General features: G+C 53.4%; 2 protein-coding genes across 3 annotated transcripts; one reads left to right on the forward strand and one right to left on the reverse strand.

Annotated features, from left to right (window-relative positions):
• The first annotated feature begins 7271 nt into the window (after positions 1-7271).
• Positions 7272-10488, forward strand: TXNIP (thioredoxin interacting protein). Of its 2 annotated transcripts, XM_053967215.1 has the most exons (8): positions 7272-7692; positions 8230-8302; positions 8396-8543; positions 8823-8925; positions 9017-9273; positions 9387-9543; positions 9647-9795; positions 9883-10488. In XM_053967215.1, exons 1-8 carry the CDS (start codon positions 7443-7445, stop codon positions 9931-9933), a joined length of 1188 nt encoding a protein of 395 aa, XP_053823190.1. In that variant the 5' UTR covers positions 7272-7442; the 3' UTR covers positions 9934-10488. The 2 variants fall into 2 exon arrangements, with proteins under 2 accessions (XP_053823190.1, XP_053823189.1); XM_053967214.1 differs by having other exon boundaries at positions 9647-10488.
• A 2611-nt stretch (positions 10489-13099) lies between these two features.
• POLR3GL (RNA polymerase III subunit GL) lies at positions 13100-18649 on the reverse strand. The gene is made up of 8 exons (XM_053967138.1): positions 18239-18649; positions 17578-17715; positions 16311-16440; positions 15139-15207; positions 14979-15035; positions 13814-13881; positions 13620-13733; positions 13100-13537 (listed from the first exon to the last, which is right to left on the reverse strand). The coding sequence occupies exons 2-8, from the start codon at positions 17695-17697 to the stop codon at positions 13451-13453; spliced, it is 645 nt and encodes a 214-aa protein (XP_053823113.1). The 5' UTR covers positions 17698-17715; positions 18239-18649; the 3' UTR covers positions 13100-13450.
• Between the last annotated feature and the right edge of the window lie 43 nt (positions 18650-18692).

An 18692-nucleotide genomic window follows, 5' to 3' on the forward strand; every position in this document is an offset into this window, starting at 1 on the left:
ATGGTGGCCCTGTTACAGAGGGAGATGGTGGCCCTGTGACAGAAGGAGATGGTGACCCTGTGACAGAAGGAGATGGTGGCACTGTGACAGAGTGAGATGGTGGCCCTGTTACAGAGGGAGATGGTGGCCCTGTGACAGAGGATGTGGTGGCCCTGTGACGGAGGGAGATGGCAGCCCTGTGACAGAAGGAGATAGTGGCCTGTGACAGAGTGAGATGGTGGCCCTGTGACCAGCTGTGACACCCCCACACCTGCCCTGACCAGAGCCAGAGCTGCAGCCCCACCGTGAGCTGCCCCAGGTGGGCCAGGCCACCTTGTCCAGGGAGCGTTGGCCCAAGTCCCCTCCTCCAGGGGACAAGACTCTGAGTCACAGGGCCCATCTGAGCTGGAGACGCTCAGGACACACCTGGGACACCATCCCTGGAGGTGCTCACAGCCAGGAAAGTTCTCAGCAGCAAAGGAATAAGGAAATTTTCCTCCTTCTCAGCAACCAAGACTGCTCCAGTCCAGGGAATTCAGCCTGGAGAAGAAGAGACCTGGATGGATGATGGATAGATGGATGGATGGATGGATGATGGATGGATGATGGATGGTGGATGGATGGATGGATGGATGGATGGATGATGATGGATGGATGATGGATGGATGGATGGATGGATGATGGATGGATGATGGATGGATGGATGATGGATGGATGATGGATGGATGGATGGATGATGGATGGATGATGGATGGATGGATGGATGGATGATGGATGGATGATGGATGGATGATGGATGGATGATGGATGGATGATGGATGGATGGATGGATGGATGATGGATGGATGATGGATGGATGATGGATGGATGGATGATGGATGATGGATGGATGGATGGATGGATGGATGGATGGATGGATGATGGATGGATGATGGATGGATGATGGATGGATGGATGGATGATGGATGGATGGATGGATGATGGATGGATGGATGATGGATGGATGGATGATGGATGATGGATGCATGATGGATGGATGGATGGATGGATGGATGGATGGATGGATGGATGGATGGAAGGATGGATGGATGGAAGGATGGATGGATGATGGATGGATGGATGGATGGATGATGGATGGATGATGGATGGATGATGGATGGATGATGGATGGATGGATGGATGGAGGGATTATTGCCCTGCTCTTTTGAGAGTTTTAAAGTTCTTCTAAAAGTTCCAGTGCCTTCTGATATTTACACATTTCAACAGAGTTTTCTCATGCATTTTCATGTAAATAATGATTGTTTTGCATTCTTTGTGGGTGAAGAGAATTGACAGACTGTTGGTTTGACCAGTGTGGTTGGAGAGGTGGCAGTTTCACCCTCCAATCCACTGCCACTTTTACTATTGTATATATAGGGGAGTCAGAGAAGAAAGTTTGCTTTTTAACGTTCTTTTTCTTTCCTTTTACATCTAACCTGCTTCTGTGAGTTATTTCGTGTCGCAGTGTGACGGGGATGGATGGATGGATGGATGGACGGATGGATGGATGGATGGATGGATGGATGGATGGATGGATGATGGATGGATGGATGATGGATGGAGGGATGGATGGAGGGATGGACGGATGGAGAATCCTCTGCCATTCCTGGGAAAGCCTCTAGATGTCCACAGAACCCAGCACACTCCAGCACAGTCAGAGCTCCAGAGTGCCACGATTTCCATCCTCACCCCAATCAACAAGGAATCACAGAATTCCAGGTTGGTTTTGGCTGGAAAAGACCTTCAAGATCACCTTGCTCATGGCAGGGACACCTTCCAGACACCAGATGGCTCCAAGTCACACTTCTCTTCCCCAAGCTTGACACTCCCACCTCTTGCTCGGCGCCTCGGAGCGCTTTCATCTGCTGAAAAAGAGGGAAAATTTCACATTTCTTTGCTGTCTGAGGGGCTCCAGGGGCTCTGCCAGCAGCTGGGGGAAGTCCCTCTCTCCCGGCTGGAGCAGAGCTGATGTCACTGCCTCTTCCTGCCAGAGCAGATGACAAACACGGGACTTTGCAGACCCAAGATCGGAATTCCTCCTTGTTTATGGATGGCCGAGCTCTTCTGGAACCTTATCTCCCCCTCCCTGCTCCAAAAACACCCTCGGGGCAGAAAGCAGGGGGAGAAATCCCACCTGGATGAAGAACTTCCACATCCCAGTCTCCAGTGGGAGCTGGAAAAGTGGGAGCTGGAAAAGTGGGATTTCATGGGGGGGAAATCCTCCTGTGCAAGCCCTGAGGGAAGGGGAAAAGGGGATCCCATCCCCTGTCCCTGCAGAATCTCAAACATGGGCGTCAAAACCCTCTGCTTTAGGGTTTAGGATTTAGGGTTTAGGATTTAGGGTTTAGGATTTAGGGTTTAGGATTTAGGAATTGATCTGGCCCTGCTCTGGAGCCTCCACTCGTGAAAATTAAGTTTTTTTTGTTTTTGTTTTTGTTTTTTGTTTTTTTTTTTTTTTGTTTGTTTTTTTTTTTGTTTTTGTTTTTGTTTTTGTTTTTTTTTTTGACTCAGAGATGGGGCAGTTGAGAGGGTGCTTTAAAATTTTTGATTTTATTTGTTGTTTTACGAGAAGGGCGAGACAAGAGATGTTATAATTCGATGCCAAAAAGAAATGTTCTGGAAATAGGTGAATGTTAGAAATAATAAATAGAATAGAAATAAATGTTATAAAAATAGAAACAAATGTTATAAAAGAATAGAAATCGATGTTATAAAATAATAGAAATAAATGTTATAAAAGAATAGAAATCAATGTTATCAAAATAGAAACAAATGTTATAAAATAATAGAAATAAATGCTACAAAAAGAGATGTTATAAATTATGTTATTACAATTAGCAGTTAACTATTTTTTAATTATGCTATATTATAAGTGGGTTTTGGTTTATTAGTTGTAGTTGCACTATGTTGTAAATGTTTTAAAGCTACTCATTTAAAATTACTCTTTGTGGGCTTTATTATAATGTATTTTTATAGTTCTATTTTTTAAAGTATTATAATGTATTTTTTACAGTTCTATTTTTTTAAAGTATTATAATGTATTTTTAAAGCATTTAGCTTTATATTTTGAAACTTGTTTTTAGCTCTTTTTTTTTTTTTTCCTTAATAACATTAGCTTTATTTCCTGGCATTTCTAAGCCAGTATCTCTCATTTTAAGGTTTGTTATATGTGAGTTTTCTGTTAGTCTTTGGCTTTTCTCTTAGGCTATAAATTTATTTCCCACATTGTGGGACAGGCAGTTGCTTTCCAGGAGCCACCCCAGCACCACAGTTCCCTTTTTTTTTTTTTTTTCTTTTTTTTTTCCCCAGCTGGGCTCTATTCCCAATGTTCCATGTGCACAAACAACCAGAGGAAATGCCTTTTCCACCCCAGCTCCCAACTGCACACCCGGGACACTCTGTCCCCACGCTCCAACCGCTGTGGATCCCTCTCCCCACCCCTTTCCCCAGCCTGGAATACGCTGGAAGAGACCATATAAGGTGAAAAATACGGAATAAACATCCCAGGGAATCTTTGGGGCTGCTGGAACCTTCCTTCTCCCGAGCGATCCCGACTGGATCCTGCCCGTTCTGATAGCAGGGACAAAGGCCAGGCTGCCACGGGAGCAGCTGTGGCTTCTCCTGGCAACCAAGTCACCGGAGAGCAGAAAAAACACAGATTTTATCAGCGCACCAGAGAGCTGCGCTGGCAAAAACAAGTCTGTGTCATGCCCAGCTCCCCTGCTCGGGACCTACCCAGAGTGAGTCACCCCAGGGCCCTTTTTTCTCTCGCTTTGGAAGCGGTTTATTCCGAGGCCAAGTGAGTCACAGCGGCCTGGCCACTTCTTTTCCCTGGTTAGGAGCTCCGGGAAAAGCAATGGATCCTGGATTCTCCCCCCCATCCGCTCACCTTCAGCAGTGGGAAGGAGATTTGGGGATCCTCTGAGCCCCACGGGGAAAGCAGCTTGGAGGGGGGTGAATGCCTTAAATAAGATTTTAGTGGGAGCAGGACTATCCCTGCCCAGAGCTCCTGGTGATTTCTCTCCCGATTTTTCTTGGTTTTGAAGGAGATTAGATATTGGGAAAGTCGTCGGCTTTTTTTTTTTTTTTTTTTTTTTTTTTTTTTTAACAAGTGAAAATCCCACACCCTTCCCAAATCCCAGATCCATCCAGATTTCCAGGAGGAAATCTGATCCTCGGGCAGGGGAGGGAATTCCAGCGGCAGAGAGTGCTGTTAGGGGTTTGCCACGGGATGGAGGGCAGGAGGGGAAAGGGCAGCACTGATTGACGAGTCTGGAGGAATTCAGGGAGCATTTGGGATGTGGAACACGCTTGGGATCATATCCTTGACAGAATTCCGTGGTGTGAGGCTCCAAGGCCCTTTGGCTTTGCTGGAATGCGTCTAAGGGGGGAACGGTTTCCTGGGAAAGGCGCAGAGGGACGGGAACTGGAGAGGGAGAGCGTAAACACGGCTCAGATCTAAGGGGTCAAATATCCCATGGCAGGGAAGGCTGGGAAAACCTCCCCACCTTTCACCAACTTACTGCAAATCCCGAATTCTCCATCACCTTTCTCCTCGTGGGAGAACAACGGGGAGCAGAGGAAAAAAGGTGCAATTCTGCCATTCTGCACCCAGCTGAGGAATAATTCCCTCTCAATAATATAATAATTCCTTCTCAATAATATAATAATTCCCTCTCAATAATATAATAATTCCTTCTCAATAATATAATAATTCCCTCTCAATAATATAATAATTCCCTCTCAATAAAAGTTCCCCCTCTCAAGGAGGAGTTCTGCACCCAAAGCAAGCAATAATTCCCTCTCAAGGAGGAATTCTGCATCCAAACAAGGAATAATTCCCTCTCAATAATATAATAATTCCCTCTCAATAATATAATAATTCCCTCTCAATAAAAGTTCCCCCTCTCAAGGAGGAGTTCTGCACCCAAAGCAAGCAATAATTCCCTCTCAATAATATAATAATTCCCTCTCAATAAAAGTTCCCCTCTCAAGGAGGAATTCTGCACCCAAACCAATGAATAATTCCCTCTCAATAATATAATAATTCCTTCTCAATAAAAGTTCCCCCTCTCAAGGAGGAGTTCTGCACCAAAGCAAGGAATAATTCCCTCTCAAGGAGGAATTCTGCATCCAAACAAGGAATAATTCCCTCTCAATAATATAATAATTCCTTCACAATAATATAATAATTCCCTCTCAATAATATAATAATTCCCTCTCAATAAAAGTTCCCCCTCTCAAGGAGGAATTCTGCACCCAAAGCAAGCAATAATTCCCTCTCAATAATATAATAATTCCTTCTCAATAATATAATAATTCCCTTTCAATAAAAGTTCCCCCTCTCAAGGAGGAATTCTGCACCCAAACCAAGCAATAATTCCCTCTCAAGGAGAAGTTCTGCACCCAAAGCAAGCAATAATTCCCTCTCAAGGAGGAATTCTGCATCCAAACAAGGAATAATTCCCTCTCAATAATATAATAATTCCCTCTCAATAAAAATTCCCCCTCTCAAGGAGGAATTCTGCACCCAAAGCAAGGAATAATTCCCTCTCAAGGAGGAATTCTGCACCCAAACCAAGCAATAATTCCCTCTCAAGGAGGAATTCTGCATCCAAACAAGGAATAATTCCCTCTCAATAATATAATAATTCCCTCTCAATAAAAATTCCCCCTCTCAAGGAGGAATTCTGCACCCAAACCAAGCAATAATTCCCTCTCAAGGAGAAGTTCTGCACCCAAAGCAAGGAATAATTCCCTCTCAAGGAGGAATTCTGCACCCAAAGCAAGGAATAATTCCCTCTCAAGGAGAAGTTCTGCACCCAAAGCAAGGAATAATTCCCTCTCAAGGAGGAATTCTGTCCTGCGGTTTGGCAGGAGAACAGTTTATGCCCCACGGTTTATCCGGTGCTTTATCGGTTTATACGATCAGGTGTGAATTAACTCTGGGGGTGGGGGGGGAAGGAGGCGATGGAAGGGCAGGAAAAGTGCCAGGAACACTCGGACAAACAACCTCTGAAGGACAACTCCCAACAAAAACACCTCCCCGGGGTGGGGAGCTCCCACCATTTCCACTGCTGGCTCGCTCCATGGACATTGTTCTCCTATTTCCTCTGCTCCCAGCATTTTCCCGAGCTGGGAAAGCACTAAGGACTGGGGGGGGGGAAAAAATTAAAATAAAAAAGAGGGGAAAAGCCAATTCCTGTCCTGTAGTAATGCTGATCCAGGGAGTGAAATCTGAAGGTTTCTTGGAAAACGAAGTGTCCATTGGAGGGGTTGGGGGAGGGAAAATGCTGTCCTACTCCCCAAATGTCAGGGCCGGGGTTTATGGGATGGAGGTGGGTGCGTGCTGCAGCTTAAATCAATGTTTGGGAGGGATATTTTGGGGAAAAAGGAGCAGGAAGTGTCCCCAGGACAGAGCGGGAAGCGAAAGAGGGGGGTGGGAACACCCACAAACACTCCAGGAGGGAGGGAGGGAACCCCCAAAGCCAGGCTTGGATGCTGAACCCCCAAACTCACCCTTATTTACCCCAAATAACGGGGGGGAGTGTGGGGCACGGGGGTGGGCGGCCAGAATACCACCGAGGGGGCTGAGGGAACCCCTGAAGGCATTCCAGGGGATGGAAGCAGCAGAAAAGGGGGCGAATCCTGCCCGCAGGAGTTCGATCAGTTCCCCCCCCCCAGTTCGATCCCGTACCCCCAAATCCGCTCTTATTTCCCCCAGTTTACAGGGGAGGGCTCAAGGGGGGGCTGAAAGCTGCACGGGGTGGGGAGAAGGGTTCTGAGGAAGGGGGTGAAGCCCCCCCTCAAGTCCCTCAGGGCCCGGCCTGGCCGCTCCCAGTCCGCCCAGTACAACACGGCCTGTCCCAAACTGGGATCAACACCCCGCGTCCCCCCCCCCACCCCCGAGCCTGGGAACATGACATCGTGTTCCTCGCTCCCCATTGGCCAGAGCCGCCGCCCGTCCTCGCTCCCCATTGGCCCCCCGCGCTGTCACTCCGCCCCCGTTCGTCCCGCCCCGCTGAACACGCGCGGCTTTCCTTCACCCGCTGTCCACGCTCCCCGGCCGCCCCTCTGATTGGTCAGCGCTGCTGTAAACAAGGCGGCGGCAGCCAATGGGCGCGCTGATCACGCGAGCAGCACGCCTGGCCACGCGCCCTCGGCGTGGCGGCCCCGGCAGCAACAGGCGCGGGCGGGGGTGGGCGGGGCTGCCGAGCCTATAAAAGGCAACGGCGGCGGCGGCACTCGCAGAGCGCTGAGGGCCCGGGGCAGAGGTGCCTGTGGGAACTTCGCAGCGTCTCTGAACAAAGCCTTCGGTCGCTTTTATTTCCGCCCCGCACTTGCCTGGCTCGGGCGGATTTTGTTCCTCTACGGGGATACAGCCCTGCAGCCGTCGCTTTGTGCGCCCTCGTCCTGCCCCAGCCATGGTGATGTTCAAGAAGGTGAAGAGCTTCGCGGTGGCCTTCAGCGAGCCCGACAAGGTCTACTGCAGCGGGGACAAGGTGGCTGGGCGCGTGCTGGTGGAGGTGGCCGAGGTGACCCGTGTCAGCGCCGTCAAGGTGTTGGCGTGCGGCGTGGCCAGGGTGACCTGGGCCAAGGGCCCGGCGCAGTGCCGGCAGGAGATGGAGTACCTGCGCTTCGAGGACGTGCTGGCGCTTGAGGAGCAGCCCACGGGTGAGGAAAGGGGGCGAGGGTAGCCTTAAACACCGGTTGGTAAGCCCAGCCCAACCCAGGGCTTGGCCACGTAGGGGCTGGATGGGGGTAGGGGGTTTGGGAGGGGACAAAGAGACAGAGGCACCCCTGGGTCGCACTGGAGATGTGTGTGGAGCTTGGAAAAATTACCAAAACTAGGAAAACTTAGGAACGTTGGGAGGTTTGGCCGAGCCAAGTGGAAGATTGGGAGCTAAGGGACAAAATCAGAGCCTGGGGAGCTTCCTGTGGCGTGTTTTGACTCCACGGGGGTTGGTAACATCGGTGGCACAGTCAGGGACGGGCACAGGATCACACCCTGGGGCTGGAGCCGGGAGATAAGGGGGAGCTGGAGGTGGGGTGGAGCCAGTGAGACGCAGTGTTCTGCCCCGGGGTGTTGGTGAGGTGAAGGGAAAGAACACAGGGTTCCCGGGGTGTGGACAGGTGTTACCCAACGCCCTTGGAACTGAGGATCACCCCGGAGCTCCAGCTGATGTTTCCCTTTCCCCTTCTCCCCTCCAGATGAGGACGGCTCCGTCATCCTGAGACCCGGCAACAAGTACGAGTACAAATTCGGCTTCGAGCTGCCCCAGGGGTGAGTATGAGGCAGCACCTGCCACTTGTGGGGTGGAATTAAATTGCAAAATCCACGCTTTGGCTCTGGAGTGACCCCCCTGCCTGTCTCTAGGCCGCTGGGCACCACGTTCAAGGGGAAGTACGGCTCCGTGGATTACTGGGTGAAGGCGTCCCTGGAGCGTCCGGCCTGCCCCACGCAGCAGGTCAAGAAACGCTTCGAGGTGATGGATCCCGTGGATGTGAACACCCCGGAATTGCTGGTGAGCCCCGAGTGCTCCTCAGAGGATTGGGAGAAAAGCCCTTGGGGAGGGTCAGCCCAGCCCAGGTGTCTTTAATCAGATCTGGGCTGAGCCGGGATTAAGGGTGGGATTAAGGGGTTCTGGATAATTCCAGAAACTGACACTGGGTGGGGCGTGTTCTGTACTCCAGGGCAGTTTCAGGGTTGGTTGCAAAAAGGGAAGGAAGAAAAGGAGGAAGGAAGGGTGGAGGGTTGGAAGAACAGGATGGGGCCAGTGCTTGACCGTTCCTTCTCCCCGCAGTCTCCAGTTGCAGCCAAAAAGGAGAAGAAAGTGTCGTGTATGTTCATCCCCGATGGCCGCGTGTCTGTCAGCGCCCAGATCGACAGGAAGGGCTTCTGTGAAGGTGAGGATTGCTGGGAACAGAGAGCTGGGAGCGGGGAAAACCAATAAGGAAACCCCCAGCATCCCTAACATCTGTGTCCTTCCCTTGGCAGGCGACGAGATCTGCATCAACGCCGACTTTGAGAACACCTGCTCGCGCATCGTGGTGCCCAAGGCGGCCATCGTGGCCAAGCACACCTACCTGGCCAACGGCCAGACCAAGGTCTTCTGCCAGAAGCTCTCCTGCGTCCGTGGCAATCACATCATCTCTGGTACCTCGGAATCCTGGCGCGGCAAAACCATCCGCGTGCGGAAGCTCAAGCCCTCTATCCTGGGCTGCAACATCCTGCGTGTGGAGTATTTCCTGCAGGTGAGTAGGGGGGATCCCTTCATCCTCCACTTCATCTTCCTCCTCATCCTGGGGGTCCTCCTCATCCTGGGGATCCTGTCCCACACGCCTCTAAATCCCGGCTTTTCCTGCAGATCTACGTCAGCGTGCCGGGCTCCAAGAAAATCATCCTGGAGCTGCCGCTGGTCATCGGGAGTCGCTCTGGCATCGGGAGCCGCAGCTCCAGCATGGCCAGTCAGACCAGTTCTGAGATGAGCTGGGTGGACCTGAACCTCCCAGATGCTCCAGAGGGTGAGTGCAGCTGGATCCACAGCGGTGGGATCACAGAGTGCGAGGGGAGCCCCTCGGTGGCTTCCCAGGTGAGCTCACCAGTCCCCTCCCTGCATCCCCGCAGCTCCCCCGTGCTACCTGGACATCGTTCCCGAGGATCACCGGCTGGAAAGCCCCACCACGCCCCTGCTGGACGATCCCGATGGATTTGACAGCCCCATCTTCATGTACGCTCCGGAGTTCAAGTTCATGCCTCCCCCCACCTACACGGAGGTGAGCCCGGCAGCGGCACGGGAGGGGCCAGGTGGATCTGGGATCACCTGCCTGGATCCCTCACCCGCCTCCTGCTCCGTCGCCCAGGTGGATCCCTGCGTCGCCAACAACAACAACAACAACAACAACGTCCAGTGAACAGCACGCCTGGGGTGTGCCACACACCTGCAGCACATCTGGCCAGTACACCTGGAGGGGACACTGTGCTCCCGAGGAACCGCCGCGTTCCCGAGGAACCCGCGCTGCTCCAGGGCCGTCCCCGACCTCTCGAGGGAAAAACTCCCTTTGCTCTGAGCTGGCAGGAAACCCTCAAGGACTTGTGGAGGGGGAGACAAGGGCAGATCCAGCTGGAAAAGAGGCGGAAAAGCTCGGCTGTCGGGACGCACGCTGCCTGTCCTTGCTCTGTCGTGACATGTGGCGACAGGAAATGGTGGTTTTGACTAATTCCATCCTAATTTGACTCCTGGGTGCTGCTCTGGCTGCCCTGCGCTCCCGCCGAGGGAGGGGGGACACTGTGACATCATGAATCCGTCCTGTCGTGACACAAAGCTTGATGTCGTGACCTTTTGTACTCTTCGGTTTTGTACATAGTATTTGAGCGGGGGGGGGGAAGCACAAAAATGCAAATTTTGTACCTTTTTTGTGGCCCCTGGGGGGCAAAATTTGTAATAAACAAATGAAACGGTGCCTGGATCTCGTGTGTCTCTCTCAGGGGTTGGGAGGATGGCAGGAAAAACCCCCTTGGAGTGGGTTTATATTTGTTTTTTAAAATAAATCTTTTTTTTTTAAATTAAAAAAAATATAAATGAAATATTACTTATTTTCCCAACTTCTGTTTTTTCTGGGAGCAGACCTGGGGGAAAATCTGTTTTTTCCAGAGGAAAAAAGCAAAAACAAAAAACGCACAGTGGAGGGGAAACTGAGGCACAGCGAGATTAAAACAGGCTGTGGGGGGGGGGTGGGGGATGTGCAGAGTGGGGAAACTGAGGCAGGGGATTGTTCCTGTCTTTTTTTGGCGCTGCTCTGGGAGCGGCCCTGGCTCGTTTTTGGGATCTGGGTGAAAGGTGCTGCTGTCGAACAACAAGGCCGTGACCTTGGCTCCGCTTCTCACCCTCTCTCCCACTTGGAGCCCCCCCAAAATCGCTCTGCCTGGCCCCCCCATCTCCCCCCCCAGCCTTATCCCAGTCCGTGCCTCAGTTTCCTTTTGGAACTGGAGCCATGCTGGCTACTGGCCAAGGAGGTAAAGGGTCATCCCGCTGTGGGCCAGCGATGGGCTGGGCTCAGAGGGCTGTGGGAAGGGAGGGGAGGGGGGCACAGACACCCCCCCCCCAAAAAATTAGGGAGACACTCCCAATCCCCTGCTGCCCCCCCACTAAAATTGTTGATTTTCCCCCCCCTGGAAAAGGTTCTGGCACCCCCCGAGCCCAAACCGTGGGGCTCCCCCCCCGCCGCAGTTTACAGCTCTAATTAAGCTAATTAAGGCCATAAACCTCCCCCGCTCCTCCTGGCTTCTGTGCCAGAGCAGCTCCGGAGCAGGATCCACACGGATCTGGGGGTTCCTCCCTGGGTTTTTTTTTTTTTTTTTGGGGGGGGGGGGTCCCCCTCCAGGGCAGCTCTCGGCTCCGGAATTCCGGAATTCCTGCCCAGTTCCAACTGGGCCAAAGGGCCTGGGCTGAACTGGGAGCACTGGCAGGGGAGCAGTGAGAAGCTCCAGGCTCGGAATGGGGTGGAAAATACGGGATGGGATCAGGGTGGAAGCACCAGGGCACCCCACAAAGGTGGGGCAGGCCCCGCAGTACCGGGGAAACTGAGGCACGCAGACGTGGGGGACGTGTATCCAAGGGATTTGGGCACTTTGCCCAGTCCCAAATCTTTCCCCAGGCTCGGGGGGGGACAGACCTCACCCCCTAAAAGCTTTGGGGTTCCCACAGATGCCTGGAAATAGGGAAGCAGGGATAAAAAAGGGCATGGGAGCAGCAGGAAATTCACATTTTCTGGAGTTTTCGTGGCTTCAAACAGGAAATGGCCGGGGGGGGGGGGGGGAGAGGGGCCAGCATGTGACACTCATGTGAGCAGCCCCTGCCCCCATCCTGCGGCACAAAAACACCTCCTTGTGAGAAAAAAACACTCCTTCCTCCTAAAAAACCCCACAGTGCACTTCCCCACATCACCTCCCCCCGCCCCAAAATCTTCACCCCCACAAAAACATCCCCCACCCCAAAAAAAGAGCTGTCTCCCCATCAAAAAATGTCTCTCCCCACAAAAAATCCACCTTTCCTCACTCCAAAAACTCACCCCTGGAAAAAAACAACTCCCTTTCCCTCCCCCAAAATCCACCTTATGCCCTAAAACCCTAAAATATTGTTAAAAAATACACCTTGCCCCCCCGCAAGAACACCTCCTCCACAATAAACCAAATTTTCCTCCCTCAAAAATGCACCTTCCACCCGAAACATACCTGTCCCTCCCCAAAAATACATCTTTTCCCCCAAAAAGATGTCTTGACCCACAAGAAGTCACCTTTCCCTCCCCAAAACTATACCTTTACTCCCCCAAAAATCCACCTTCCCACCCAAAAATATACCCTTCTTCCCCAAAAAAAACTTTATCTCCCAAAAACCACTTTTTCCACCCCCCCCAAAAAAAAAACCACCTTCCTCTCCCCGTAAAACCTTCCCTCCCCAAAAAAAAAACCCTTTTCCTTCTTCATAGAAACGCGTTTTCCACCTCAAAAACCCCACATTTCATCCCCCCCAAAACCCCTTTCCCCATTTATAGTCCTGGTAACCCCCTTATCCAAACCCCCCTCCACGCGAAAAGCACCAAGAGCTGAGGCAGAAATACCCAAATCCTCTTCAATTCACACGAAATCCACCCAAAAAAAAAAAAAAAAGCCCCAAAATTTTTTTTGGGGGGGGGTCCCGCCCCCACTCTCCGGGCCTGGAGCACCGGCGCCACCTGGTGGTGGCACGGAGAATGACAGGCGGCCAGGGGACCCCGCGACCCCAAGGGGGGGGGACAGGGACCCCAATGTCCCCAAGGGATAACAGGGTGTCCCCAAGGGATAACAGGGTGTCCCCACTGTCCTGGGGAGGTGAAAGGGACCCCAATGTCCCCAAGGGATAACAGGGTGTCCCCAAGGGATAACAGGGTGTCCCCACTGTCCTGGGGAGGTGAAAGGGACCCCAATGTCCCCAAGGGATAACAGGGTGTCTCCTGGGGAGGTGAGAGCACCCCAATGTCTCCTGGGGAGGTGACAGGGACCCCATTGTCCCCAAAGGATAACAGGGTGTCCCCACTGTCCTGGGGAGGTGAGAGCACCCCAATGCCCCCTGGGGAGGTGACAGGGACCCCAGTGTCCCCAAGGGATAACAGGGTGTCCCCTGGGGAGGTGAGAGCACCCCAATGTCCCCAAGGGATAACAGGGTGTCCCCACTGTCCTGGGGAGGTGACAAGGACCCCAATGTCCCCAAGGGTGTCCCCACTGTCCTGGGGAGGTGACAGGGATAACAGGGGTGCCCCACAACCTGGGGATGGGGTGCCAGGGCTGTGGGGCAATGCCCGTTTCGGGGTGTCCCCATTTTGAGGTGTCCCCGTTTCGGGGTGTCCCCATTTTTGGGGTGTCCCCGTTTTCGGGGTGTCCCCCTTTTTGGGGTCAGTACACCGCCTCGTCGCCGTTATCGTCGCTGTCGGGGCCGAAGCTCTCCCCGTTGTCGAAGTAGGACAGGACGTAGTCGGTCTCCTGTGGGGACACAGGGGGGACACGGTGACACCCGGGGACCCCTGAGCACCCACCAACCCCCCCAATGTCCCCCCCTTTTCACCTCTTCATGTTCCTCCTCATCGTACTCCTCTTCCTCCTCCTCCTTTCCCTCTTCTTCCTCCTCCTTCTCCTCTTCCTCCTCTGATGTCACCTCCTCCTCCTTCTTCTCCAGGCTCTGCGGGGCTCAGAGAGAGTTACCAGGGAGGAGAAAAAAAACCCAAAATCCACCCCCAAAATCCACCTTCACCTCCGTACCTCCAGCTTCTTCAGAGCCTCCTCCTTGTCCAGTGCCACGCGCTGCTTGGGGACGAGGGCAGCGGTCCCTGGGGGGAGGCACAGGGGACTGTCACCCCCCCTGGGGGACAAGGGGGGTGTCCTAGATTGCAATATTTATTCTATTTGCCATCTGTTAGAGGTGTGGCAGTTCTGTTAATTGATAATCTGTTAATTTTTCTTTATCTCTTTATCTCTTTCAATCCTCCCCTTGGGGAGACATCTGCTGTTAATGGGCTATCGAACGTCACTGCACGGTTGATAAAAGCTGCACCATCCCACAGTGAGATGGGAGGAGCCAAGCATTCCCAACTGGATAAAATCTGAGATTTTGGGACACCAGACCCAGCCTTTCCACCGGATTCCCAAGAGGAACAGCTGGGTTTTCCCACTGGATCTTCAGAGGAAGACTACACCCTTCTACAGGATCACTGCTCTGATCAAAGTGTCCCAGATTGCAAGGAAATATTTATTCTATTTGCCATCTGTTGGAGGTATGGCTGTTATCTCCTGTTAATTGGGCAGTTTTATTTATCTCTTCCACAAACCAATCCTCCCCCTAGAGACATCTGCTGTTAATGGGCTATCGAATGTCACTGCATGGCTGATAAAATTTACAGCATCCTACAGTGAGATGGGGGGAGCCAAGCATTCCCAACTGGATAAAATCTGAGATTTTGGGACACCAGACTCAGCCTTTCTGCTGATTCCCAAGAGGAACAGCTGGGTTTTCCCACTGGATCTTCAGAACACCCTCCCACAGGATCACTGCTCCAAGAGAACCAGGAGGAATGCAGCCATTCCAATTTCCTGACCGATTTCCATTCCACACCCTGACCAAAAAGGGTGTCAGGTTGGATTCTGACTCTGTGGTTTTTTTTCTTTAAATTATTCTATTATAATATTTTAATTACAAATGATTCTATTATCTTTTTATTATAAATTATTCTATTATAATAATTAGATTTTAAATTATTCTCTTATATTTTAATTATAAATTATTCTATAATAATAATAATTTTTTTCCCCCTTTTTCCTAATAAATTTCTCACTTGGGAGTCTCTCACTGGTTTTGCTTTCAAACCAGAAGAGGGGGGTGGGGACAGGGAGGGGACACACGGGGTGGGGACAGGGAGTTGTCACTCACTGCCTTTCCGCAGCCGCCGCACGCGGATCTTCAACTCCCGCGGGAGCCGCCTCCAGTCTGGGGGGGACAAAACAGGAGGTTGGGGAGCCCCCACCCAAAAAAAAAGCTCCAGGACCCCTCCTGTGTCCCCCCCCCCGGGTCCCCTCCCGTGTCCCCCCACCTGGGTTCCAGTCGATGGCGTTGTCCACGGGGCTGGAGAGCTGGTACTTGTCGGAGTAGCGCTCGATGTCTGCGGGGGTACGGGGGGTTTGGGGACATTCCGGGGGATTTGGGGACATTCTAGAGGATTTAGGGACATTCTGGGGGGACTTAGGGACACTTTGGGGGGGGATTTAGGGACACTCTGGGGGGATTTGGGGGCACTCTGGGGGGTTTAGGGACACTCTGGGGGGGATTTGGGGATGTTTTGGGGGGGGTTGGGGACATTCTGGGCAGGTTTGGGGTCACTCTGGGGGGATTTGGGGATATTCTGGCGGGGATTTGGGGAGACTTTGAGGGGGAATTTAGGGGACAGCCATCCCTGGGGACACCCATGGGACACACGGTGGGAGGAATAAAAAAATGGGAATAAATAATGGGGGAATAAAATGGGGCAGATAAAACGGGGGGATAAAACAGGGGAATAAAATGGGGATAAATAATGGGGGGAATAAAAAATGGGAATAAATAATGAGGGGAATAAAATGGGTCAGATAAAATGGTGGCAATAAAATGGGGGGATAAAATGGGGGGAATAAAAAATGGGAATAAATAACGGGGGAATAAAATGGGGCAGATAAAACAGGGGAATAAAATGGGACAAATAATGGGGGAATATAATGGGAGAATAAAAAATGGGAATAAATAGTGGGGGGATAAAATGGGGGGAATAAAATGGGGGGGATAAAATGGGGGGGTAAAATGGGGGGGTAAAATGGGGAATAAATAATGGGAGGAATAAAATGGGGGGGAATATAATGGGAGAATAAAATGGGAATAAAATGGGGGTGAATAAATTGGGGGGAATAAAATGGGGGTGAATAAATTGGGGGGAATAAAATGGGAATAAAATGGGGGTGAATAAATTGGGGGGAATAAAATGGGAATAAAATGGGGGTGAATAAATTGGGGGGAATAAAATGGGAATAAAATGGGGGTGAATAAATTAGGGGGAATAAAATGGGAATAAAATGGGGGTGAATAAATTAGGGGGAATAAAATGGGAGGGCAGGGTGGGGAGGACTGGGATGGGCTCCCTTCCCAATCCATTCCCAACCCATTAGGGGCACACGGGGGGGGTCAGGGGCACACGGGGGGGGTCAGGGGCACACGGGGGGGGTCAGGGGCCGGTACCTCTGCGGGGTGCCCCCGGTTTGACGAAGTAGGGGAGCCCCCTCATGGCCCTGCGCAGCTCCTGCTTCAGGGCCAGCATGTACTCACACTCCTCGCCCCCGGGCAGGGGCACGGCGCGGCGCTCCAGGGCCTGCCGGGGGGGGGGGGGGGGAGGCACGGCTGGGGTGGGCGGGGGCACCCAGGGCCATCGGGATGCCCAAATTCCTGGGGAATTCTCATCGGGATGCCCAAATTCCCGGAGAACCCACCAGGATGCCCAAATGCCCGGGGGAACGCAAAGGGATGCCCAAATTCGCAGAGAATTCTGACCAGGATGCCCAAATTCTCGGGGAATTCTCATCGGGATGCCCAAATTCCCGGGATGCCCAAATTCCTGGAGAACTCAAAGGGATGCCCAAATTCCTGGAGAACTCTCACCGGGATGCCCAAATTCCCTGAGAACCCACCGGGATGCCCAAATTCCCAGGGAACCCAAAGGGATGCCCAAATTCCCAGAAAATTCTCACCGGGATGCCCAAATTCCCGGGATGCCCAAATTCCCTGAGAACTCAAAGGGATGCCCAAATTCCTGGGGAAGTCACCAGGATGCCCAAAGTTCCAGAGAACCCACTGGGATGCCCAAATTCTGGAGAAGTCACCGGGATGCCCAAATTCCCTGAGAACTCAAAGGGATGCCCAAAATCCTGGGATGCCCAAAGTCCCGGAGAACCCACCAGGATGCCCAAGTTCTCGGAGAATTCTCACCGGGATGCCCAAATTCCCGGGATGCCCAAATTCCCGGGGAACCCAAAGGGATGCCCAAATTCCCAGAGAATTCTCACTGGGATGCCCAAATTCCCGGGATGCCCAAATTCCCTGAGAACCCAAAGGGATGCCCAAATTCTGGAGAAGTCATTGGGATGCCCAAATTCCCGGGGAACTCAAAGGGATGCCCAAATTTCTAGAGAACCCACCGGGATGCCCAAATTCCGGGGATGCCCAAATTCCCGGGGAACCCAAAGGGATGCCCAAATTCCCGGGTTGCCCAAATTCCCGGAGAGCCCACCGGGATGCCCAAATTCCTGGAGAATTCTCACTGGGATGCCCAAATTCCTGGAGAACCCACCAGGATGCCCAAATTCTCACCGGGATGCCCAAATTCCCGGGATGCCCAAATTCCCGGAGAACTCTCACTGGGATGACCAAAATCCCGGAGAACTCTCACCAGGATGCCCAAATTCCGGGGATGCCCAAATTCCCGGGATGCCCAAATTCCCGGAGAACTCACCGGGAAGAGCGGCGAGGGCTGCAGCGTGGGCGGGGGCAGCGCGTCCCCCTTCCCGATGCCCACAGCTTCCACGTTGAACGTCATCTGCCCCCGGCCCCGGCCGCGGCCCCGGCCCGCCATGCCGAGAGCCGCGGGCCGCTGGGGGCAACGGGGACACGGTGACATCTCCGTTCAGCTCTGCCCTGCCCGCTGCCGGTGATGCCCCAAGTCCCGTTCCCGTCCGTTCCCCCCTCCCCGCGGTGCCGCTGCCCAGCCCAGCTCCCCCCTCGGTCCGGTGCCGGTGCCGGTGTGTCCCCCTGGCCCCGTTCCCGCAGTCCCGGTTCCTGTCTCTGTGCGCACCACCCAGTCCCGATGGCTTCCCCCGGTGGCTCCCGGTCTCGGACCCCGTCTCCATCCCCGTTCCCGGGTGCTCCCGGTGGCCCCCCCGGCGCCGATGTCCCCTCGTACTCCCGGTGCCGGTCCCCCGGTCCCGGTGCCGATATCCCCTCGTGCCCCCGACCCCAGTGCCGCTCCCGGTACCTCTCCCGGTCCCGATGTCCCCCCGTGCTCCCAGTCCCGGTGCCGATGTCCCCACGTACCCGCGGTCCCGGTGCCGCTCCCCCGGTCCCGGTGCCGCTCCCCCGGTCCCGGTGACATTCCCGTTTCCGATGGCCCCTCGTACCTCAGTCCCGGTGCCGATGTCCCCTCGTATCCTCGGTTCCGGTCCGGGTCCCGCTCCCGGTGCCGCTCCCGGTGCCGCTCCGCGCAAGCGCAGTCGCTCCCCACGTGTCCGCGGCCGCCGCGGCCCCGCCCCGCGCGGAGGGGGCGGAGCTTGTGCGCAAGCATCGCGCTGATTGGCGTGTCAGAGCGGAGGGCGTGGCCTAGGCACGCCTCAATGGAGGGGGCGGGGCCGGGGGCGCGGGGTGGGAACGGGGGGGGGGGGATCCAAAGGGGGATGAAAAACGGATAAAAAACTGATAAAAAACGGATGAAAAACGGATGAAAACGGGATCAAAAGGGGATCAAAAGGGGATCAAAAGGGGATCAAAAGGTCTCTCTGCCCCCCACGCCCGGATCCCCCAGCCCCTCTGCCCTGGGCTGCCTCGCCCCCCGGTACTCGTGCCACCCCGGCCCCC

The sequence above is a fragment of the Vidua chalybeata genome, chromosome 29 (assembly GCF_026979565.1).
Source record: "Vidua chalybeata isolate OUT-0048 chromosome 29, bVidCha1 merged haplotype, whole genome shotgun sequence".
Taxonomy (NCBI): Eukaryota; Metazoa; Chordata; class Aves; order Passeriformes; family Viduidae; genus Vidua; species Vidua chalybeata.

Bases quoted from the DNA above. Each gene is read 5' to 3' on its own strand.
- TXNIP (XM_053967214.1), top strand. From the start codon at position 7,443: ATGGTGATGTTCAAGAAGGTGAAGAGCTTCGCGGTGGCCTTCAGCGAG. The intron at 8,926-9,016 runs GTGAGGATTGCT...TTCCCTTGGCAG, and splicing joins CAGGAAGGGCTTCTGTGAAG to GCGACGAGATCTGCATCAAC. The intron at 9,544-9,646 runs GTGAGTGCAGCT...GCATCCCCGCAG, and splicing joins CCTCCCAGATGCTCCAGAGG to CTCCCCCGTGCTACCTGGAC.
- POLR3GL (XM_053967138.1), bottom strand. From the start codon at position 17,697: ATGGCGGGCCGGGGCCGCGGCCGGGGCCGGGGGCAGATGACGTTCAAC. The intron at 15,208-16,310 runs GTACCGGCCCCT...GTACCCCCGCAG, and splicing joins ACCGGGGGCACCCCGCAGAG to ACATCGAGCGCTACTCCGAC. The intron at 15,036-15,138 runs GTGGGGGGACAC...TGTCCCCCCCAG, and splicing joins CGCCATCGACTGGAACCCAG to ACTGGAGGCGGCTCCCGCGG.